The following is an 8,214-nucleotide window of genomic DNA, read 5'->3' on the forward strand; positions in this document are numbered from 1 at the left end:
CCTCGGCCTCCCAAAGTGCTGGGATTATAGGCGTGAGCCACCGTGCCTGGCCATTAATCCCTCATTAATGCCTCTGTGATTTAAGTGGGAAGGCATTTATTGTTGAAAGAAAAAACCCTCCATCAGGGGCTGAGTCTGTTAGAGCTTCCAGACTCTTGAAAATTGTCTTTGAGAAACTTCTTATCCCACTCTGCCTGCATGAAACATGTTGCTTATTACTAGAAATGGTTTGCCACCAAGATTAAGTCAATATATCTTCGTGCAAGTGTTGACTGGGTGGGAAATGATGTTTGTTCCTCCTGTCTGTTGCCTCCAAGGACTCTCTCTCCTCCTCGTCTGCATCTTCCCTGCTAGCCTTTTGGGAAGAAGTAAGTGGCTGCCAGCGCTGGCTTCCCGCGGCTTTCACTCCTGTTAGTGCACAGCCTCCTCAATGCTCCTGTCCTTTAATCTGCATCCCTTTGATTAATTAACCAACTAAATGAAACGAGCGGGGCTTTTACATGACTAAAATTAAATTAATATTCTTTTCCTCCTCATTTATCTAAAGATGGAACCATAACTCACTTAACATACCTTGTTTGTGGGGCAGATTTGCTTACGTTTTTGAGCTTTGGTAATTAGCCAGTTGAGCTAGCCTTTCCCTTGTGAATTTGCAGTACACAGTTGTGTGTGTGTTTTATGTGTGTGTGCTGCCATCCCATCTGAATTTGGCTCCTTTCTTAGCGGCCTAATTAATTGCAACTGTTGGAAAGTGTTTATCTGATTTGGTTCATTGGGATTCTGATGTGGAACACAAAATACAGCTGTAAACTGCTCCTTTAGGCGGCTACCCAGCCATATCTGTGTCCTAGTACGCTGTTTGCTGGTGCTAACACTTACTACTCAGCATACCTACATGTACGTTTGTGTAAACAGCAATGGCCTGTGATGATAAACTATTAGTTTCAGGAACACGTGCTGAAACAGAGTTATTTTTAAATGGTTTCAGAGTGTAGCTTTAGCTTCAAATAAATCACTGTGAAATTAAACTCTTAATTTGTTAAAACAAAACATTGCTTCCCTGTGTCGTAAAATCTTCAGGGAGATTCTTACAACTGCTCCTGGGCCCACCGACCTCTCTTGATGTTTGAATTTCTTCTTGATCCTTGAAATGAAGTTAAGAAGCATTTGGCTAATTGATCTTTTTTTTCTTCTTCTTTTTCTTTTGAGACAGTCTTGCTTCATTGCCCAGGCTGGAGTGCAGTGGCTTGATCTCGGCTCACTGCAGCGTCCACCTCCTGGGTTCGAGCGATTCTCGTGCCTCAGCCTCCAGAGTAGCTGGGATTATGGGTGTGTGCTAGCACCCCCGGCTAATTTTTGTATTTTTAGTGGAGACGAGGTTTTGCCATGTTAGCCAGGCTGGTCTCAAACTCCTGACTTCAGGTGATCCCCACCTCAGCCTCCCAAAGTGCCGGGATTACAGGCGTGAGCCTCCGCGCCCTGCCTGGCTAATTGATCTTAAGGCTGCTAGGTTGGGTAACCTTACTTATGAATAAAGGTCAGGAAGGATCGGCGTTTCCAGGTCTTGCCCTTTCAGTGGCCAGGGTGAGGAGGCTGCAGGAGGCGGCGGTGTGCTCAGGGCTGTGCATTAGAAGTGTCTCCAGGCAAATTCTCACCTCAGTGGGGTGACTGTGACTTGTCAGACTCACCTGCCCACGCGATCACCACTCAGCCGAGGATGCCAAGTGCAGGGGTCCTCAGGGTAGGCTGGCCAGCTAGGAGTGGAGCAGGAGTCTGTGAGGAGACCCAAGGGGTGATAGGATCCAGGAGTAAGAACCGCTGGGACCTCTGGGCCAGACAGAATGTGCTTTTATTAGTAAAGAACTTGTAAGTCGAGTCTGGATCATGTAGAGTATGTCCTTTCACCCAACTCTTTCTTTCTTGGTTCTCACAGACCAGCTCAGCTAGTGAGCAAGAAACACAAGCTCCGAAGCCAGAAATGTCCCCGTCGATGTCTGTGGCTGCATCAGAGCAACAGGAGGTGAGACAGCGTTGCCTTGGTGATGCTCCCACCTGGGGTCTGCCCTCGTGTCCAGGTGACCAGACACCGCTCACCTGGCCCCTGCGTAACAGCTTGCAGCGAGGGCCTCTGCCCAGGTGCTCAAGCCCACCTTTCATTTTGAGAATTAACTGTCAGTCCCTCCCCTAGATGAGGAAGGCTTCAGCAGATGTCTCAACATTGTAGCAAATTAAAGATGCAGAACTGTTCACTGTTAACACATTCTTGAGAGAAGTGCACCCCGTGGGGCCAGGTGTCTCAGCCGTGCTGAGCTGGGCCGACACTCACCTGTCCTGCTTGTCTCCCAGGACATGGCTCGGCCCCCGCAGAGGCCATCCGCTGTGCCGTTGCCCACCACGCAGGCCCTGGCTCTGGCTGGACCGAAGGTAGGGGCCTTGCTTTCACCCGGGGCGCCTTCTTAGTTATTTAGTTGTTTATTTATTCTCAGTTATTTAGAAAATAACTTTTGTATAAGTAAAACAGACTTAGTCATTTTTGCGTACACACAGTAGTGACCCTGGTGTTCTGTAGGAAATTTGTTGAGAATGGTGTGTAATTCAGGAAGCTGTCAGGATCCTGTGTTTTCTTAATGACACCAATGCTACACAAATATATTTTAATCAGAAATGTTCAGCTTTTGGTCTCCCCACTCTCGTCTCATTCCCCAAGCCATATTCCCCTCTCCACGGATAGGCAGCTTACTCCTCCACATTGACTTTCATTTGTCTGCCTGCACTTTGGGAACCTTACAGAACCGTGTGGCTGGTGGGTAAGAATGACTCGGCATAAGCGGCACTGCAGTGCGTGTGCGGTTCTGAGCCTCATGCTTTTCACAAGTGCATCCTGGAGAGCCAGCACGGGGACCCCACTGGGCCCCTGCTCCCAAGTCCTGGCCTTGGCTTCTTCTGTAACATCCCCTTTTCTTTCGTATAAATATCAACGCAGATCAGAAAGTCTCCAGGGTGACAGGCCTCCGAGTTCCAAGCATTGCGAGTACGTAGCCCTGTGGCCTAAGGTGGTTTTAGTTGTTGTTAATATAGACATGGCCTCTGCTTGTGCTTCCTGCCACAGGCAGCTATGCCAGCTGGACGTAAGAAGGCAGACTTGTATGAGGCTAATTAAGGGTTTGCCTTTTGGACTGAGACTCTTGCAGAGTCAGGGACCAAGTCAAGAGGTCATTTATTTGGTTACCATATTTGATAGCAGCAGCTCTGCAGACTGCTGGTGTGTCGCTCCTAGTCGTGACGGCCCGGGCACCGCCCCACGGCCTCCCTGCCCACCTCAGCCAGCCTCTTCCCCCGCAGGTCTCTGGAGTTTGTGTCGGTCACTCCCCTACTTCTTGCCAGTGGTCTCACCCACATCTGTGTCCTGCTGAGGATCGTATTGGTCTCTGCTGCGCCTGAGCTTTGTAAACAGGCGGTCCCGCACGGCCTGCACCACGTCCCTCCGTTCAGCCTTGGGGCTGCTTCCATTGCCGCTGGGATCACAGTGTGTCCACTCCCGATGAGGGACCATGAGCCTTTCTAGGCATTTGCTATTGTGAACTCTTCTCCTGTAGGTGATTCTTGTGTGTGTCTTGGACACATGCAAGGCCTGTGTGCAGCCCAACCCAAATGTGACCCCAGGTTGGCCCCCAAGAGCCAGTTGGTGCTGGTCTCCAGGAGGCCAGGAGCGTGAGCCAGAAAGAGCATTGGCCATGCCACCTCGGCGCTCTGGCCCAGCTGACCTCGCTGTTTGGTAGCAGTGCTCTCCCACTGAAGGACGTATTTGTTGGCCTGTCTCCGACTTAGGCTCGTAGGTGGTTTTCACCACTATTTGATGAGCCCTGTTAGGGAACACGTAGACCAAGACCAGAACGTGCACATTTCCACCTTTTCAGGATAATGCCCAAGCCGCGTATAAACTGGATCACAGGCAGATGGATCTGACTCTTCTCAGGAGTCCATGGTTCACCTCAGTGTTCTTGATTTTCTCCTTCCAGCCGAAAGCTCACCAGTTCAGCATCAAGTCCTTCTCCAGCCCTACTCAGTGCAGCCACTGCACCTCCCTGATGGTTGGGCTGATCCGGCAGGGCTACGCCTGCGAGGGTGAGTGTCGCTGCAGCTCCCGGGGTCAGCGTGCACAGCCCCACACCCCTGCCGCTCAGGGCACCAGCAAGCGCCAGGGCAGCCCTTATGCAAGCAAACCAAACTGAAGTGAAGTTTGATTGGCATTATTTGAGGACAGGGTTTGGTTCTTTTTGGGTGGGGGGATAGGGTCTCACTCTGTAGCTCAGACTGGAGTGCAGTGGTGCAGTCACAGGTCAGCTCAAGCGATTCCCTTGTCTCAGCCTGTCAAGTAGTTGGGAGCACAGACACACACACCCCACCACACCTGGCTATTTTAAAATTTTTTTGTAGAGAGTAGGGGTCTCACTTTGTTTCCCAGTCTGGTCTCGAACTCTGGGACTCAAGCGATCTCCCGCCTCAGCCTCCCAAAGTGCTGGGTTACAGGCGTGAGCCACGGCACCCAGCGTGAGCCACGGCACCCAGTCTGGCAGGTTTATTTTTACAAATCCTCAGTAAAGGTCTGTGGAACCGTGGATCCCTGCTGTGCTGGGGGCTCCAGTGCACTCTGCGCCTCTGTGGTGACCCAGATCTTCTATTGAGAATTATTATAAAGTGTATCGTCTGCAGCTGTTCTTGAAAATCAGGAAAAATAATTGTGTAAAACCTTCCACTATCAGATTATCTAGAGATAACCACAATTATTTGTCTCTGCTTCTGGTCATCGTTCCTTCCTTCCCTTCCTTCCTTCCTTCCTTCCTTCCTCCCTCCCTCCCTCCCTCCCTCCCTTCCTTCTTCCCTCCCTCCCTCCCTCCCTCCCTCCCTTCGTTTCCTTCCTTCCTTCCTTCCTTTCCTTCCTTTCCTTCCTTCCTTCCTTTCCTTCCTTCCTTCCTTCCTTTTCTTTCTTTTCTTTTCTTTTCTTTTCTGTTCTTTTCTTTTCTTTTCTTTTCTTTTCTTTTCCCTCCCTCCCTCCCTTCCTTGTCTGTCTTGTCTTTTCTTTCTTTTCTTTCTTTCTTTCCTTTCCTTTCTTTTCTTTCTTTTCATTTTTTTTCTTTCTTGAGACGGAATTTGACTCTGTTGCCCAGGCTGGAGTGCAGTGGCTCGATCTTAGCTCACTGCAACCTCTGCCTCCCAGATTCAAGTGATTCTCCTGCCTCATACCCCCAAGTAGCTGGGGACAGGCGCACGCCACCATGCCCGGCTAATTTTTGTGTTCTTAGTAGAGATGGGGTTTCGCCATGTTGGCCAGGTTGGTCTCGAACTCCTGACCTCAAGTGATCCACCTGCCTCGGCCTCCCAAAGTGCTGGGATTATAGGTATGAGCCACCTCACTCAGCCCATGGAATTTTTAAGGCTGTATCTTGTGCTCTTGCCCTGTGCTGGGATTTGAAATGCTCTTACCCCCTCAGTGATTGCCTCATTTCACAGATGAGCAACCACCCCAAGCCACCCAGTGCTGCAGGAGGGTCCTGGAGCCCAGACCTCACTGGCTGTGAGCACTCACACCTTCCTGACCATGGGTCTGTGAGCAGAGTTGCCCTTCATTCTACATTATAGCAGAAGCATTGTTTTGTTACTTCAACTCATGCACGTTTTGATTGGCTGCCAAGATCCCGCGTCCCCATGACCATTGGCCTGTAATTGCCGTATAGAAGCTCACCTGTGCGGGAGGCGGCCCGGGCTGGTGGGGACAGCATGGAGACAGGCTTCTGCAGTGGGCCCTTTCCCTGTGCGCATGCTAAGGACGCATTCAGTGCCAGAATCCCTGAGCTTTTGTGTGGATTCTGCCCCGCAACTGGTTTTACCTTCTTGGATGTCTGGACTTGATGTGAAACTTGGTCATTATTTTTTGTTTTGTTTTGTTTTGTTTTGAGACAGAGTCTCACTCTGTCTCCCAGGCTGGAGTGCAGTGGTGTGATCTCAGCTCACTACAACTTCCGCCTCCCGGGCTCAAGCGATTCTCCTGCCTCAGCCTCCCGAGTAGCTGGGATTACAGGTGTATGTCACCATGCCTGGCTAATTTTTATATTTTTAATAAAGGCGGGATTTCACCATGTTGGCCAGGCTGGTCTCAAACTCCTGACCTCAAGTGGTCTGCCCACCTCAGCCTCCGAAAGTGCTGGGATTCCAGGCGAGGCCTGGTAATTATTAAATTGCCTCTTTCGGGCATAGGTTCTGCAGTGACTTCTCTGTGGGCAGCACGCTTTGAAGGCAGTGTTCTTGCTCTCTTCCAGTGTGTTCTTTTGCTTGCCACGTGTCCTGCAAAGACAGCGCCCCCCAGGTGTGCCCAATACCTCCCGAGCAGTCCAAGAGGCCTCTGGGCGTGGATGTGCAGCGAGGCATCGGAACAGCCTACAAAGGCCATGTCAAGGTAGGCGGTTTCATCTCCACCCCTCAGCCGTCGGTGCCTGTGAGGTGCAGGGACCAATAGCCATGCCCAGCCACTCTCGAAAGCAGCCCCTTGCTCTGGCAGGCAGCCCTGGTGCCAGTCCTAGGAGGCTTCCCCTCCTGGGCACTGAGGCCATCAGGTCTGCACAGCCGCTGTTCTGAATGGCCTGGGCATCCTGAGGCCTCCACGCAGACGCTCACTCAGAGTCCATCCTGGGCTGAGTGTCCAGCCAGTGGGCAGAAGCTCAGTCTGAAAGCCACTGTGCCAGGCCCACGTCTACAAGACTGTCGGGCTGTGGGTACCACAGCACCCTGCATGGGGTGGACGCAACGTTGGCTGAGCTGCCAGTTTTCCTGGCACTGTCTGCTGCCACGCATGGGCCCCTCCCCAGCAATACCTTGAGCCTTCTTGGGAAAACCCCCTCTGTCCAGATAGCTCTGTTTGCCGGCCTGGCAGCTGGAAGGAGATTGTGAACGAGTGTAATGGGGCCTGGCGGCCTGCCTGGCCTGGTGGAACGTGGCCACTGTTTGTTTTTATTAATAGGTCCCAAAGCCCACAGGGGTGAAGAAGGGATGGCAGCGTGCATATGCAGTCGTCTGTGACTGCAAGCTCTTCCTGTATGATCTGCCTGAAGGAAAATCCACCCAGCCTGGTGTCATTGCGAGCCAAGTCTTGGATCTCAGGTCTGTGTTTGGGCAGCACTGTCCTTGCTCTGTGAATCTTCCTTATCTATCTTTAGCCAAAAGGACAGTGTGTTCCTTGGTAATCTTTCACCTCATGTATACTTCACCCACTTCATTATTGTACGGTTGCAAAAATGGGTACAGCTTAGTCATGACTTAAAGCGCTCACATGCATATGAGCAGACGTGCTTATGGGCCTGCATGCACAGGAACATGAGCGCTGTAGACGCTTCCTGCCTTGCATGTGTTTGCATTGAAAAGTTTGCCACAGGGGAATTAATTTAACATTAGGAAACCATATGCCCAAGAACAAGCAGAAGACATCCAGAGAGAAGCTGTGCAGCCACAGCCCTCTGTGCATTTTAGAGACCGGGGCAGGTGCTCTTGGCTTGTGGACGAAGTCTGGAGCCATGGGCCATGTGGGTGTGTGTGACCATAGCCTTTGCTGTGTGACCCTGTCTCAGTGCCACCCAGTGTCAGCTGCAGGAGCAGGCGGGGCCTCCTTCCCACTTTCTCCTACAGTTGATATCTGTGGCCCATCTGTTTGTGAGATGAGGACAGTGGTCATGTTACTGGCATGTGGACTATTGTGAAGGTAAACACATCACTAAGAGGCCTAGCTCAGCCCAGGGCTTGCACAGGGAGCTGTGCTGCCGCCTCTGTGTCATCTCTGTGCAGTGCCCGTGCCCTGTCTCTGATGTGGTGCACACAGGACTGCTCTGGGCTCAGGCAGGGCCTAGAGACTCCATCTGTAGCATTGGTTCCTGGGGCAGGGCTGCTGGGCAGGTACCCTGAGGACAGCAAGGATGAGTCGGGATCACCTGGCAGCATACTCCCACTTTCCATGCCCCACCCCCCCGGGGCACCTGCCAGTCCCTGGCTGTGTACAGCTGTGCCCCTGACCTGGTGACCAAGAGCCACTGGTAGACAAAAAATTGGCCTAAGCCAAAGTCAAGGGTCCCATCAGAGGGCTAAGCACTCTTCAGGGAGCCTCTTCAGAACAGCACTTCCACAGTGACCCACACCCTGCTCCCCCTCTCACCTCCACACCCACGCCAC

The 8,214-nt window shown here is 51.8% G+C and overlaps 1 protein-coding gene across 1 annotated transcript in view; it reads left to right on the forward strand.

The window, feature by feature from the left end:
* The window catches only part of CDC42BPB (CDC42 binding protein kinase beta (DMPK-like)), a 99,332-nt gene that overhangs the window by 73,472 nt on the left and 17,646 nt on the right, over positions 1 to 8,214 (forward strand). Inside the window, exons 20-24 of the mRNA XM_011991792.1 lie at positions 1,934 to 2,020; positions 2,347 to 2,424; positions 4,020 to 4,125; positions 6,318 to 6,454; positions 7,016 to 7,155. Of these exons, the coding sequence (XP_011847182.1) occupies positions 1,934 to 2,020; positions 2,347 to 2,424; positions 4,020 to 4,125; positions 6,318 to 6,454; positions 7,016 to 7,155 (548 nt within the window). The remainder of the gene's footprint in view (positions 1 to 1,933; positions 2,021 to 2,346; positions 2,425 to 4,019; positions 4,126 to 6,317; positions 6,455 to 7,015; positions 7,156 to 8,214) is intronic.

The sequence above is a fragment of the Mandrillus leucophaeus genome, unplaced genomic scaffold (assembly GCF_000951045.1).
Source record: "Mandrillus leucophaeus isolate KB7577 unplaced genomic scaffold, Mleu.le_1.0 Scaffold4, whole genome shotgun sequence".
NCBI lineage: Eukaryota > Metazoa > Chordata > Mammalia > Primates > Cercopithecidae > Mandrillus > Mandrillus leucophaeus.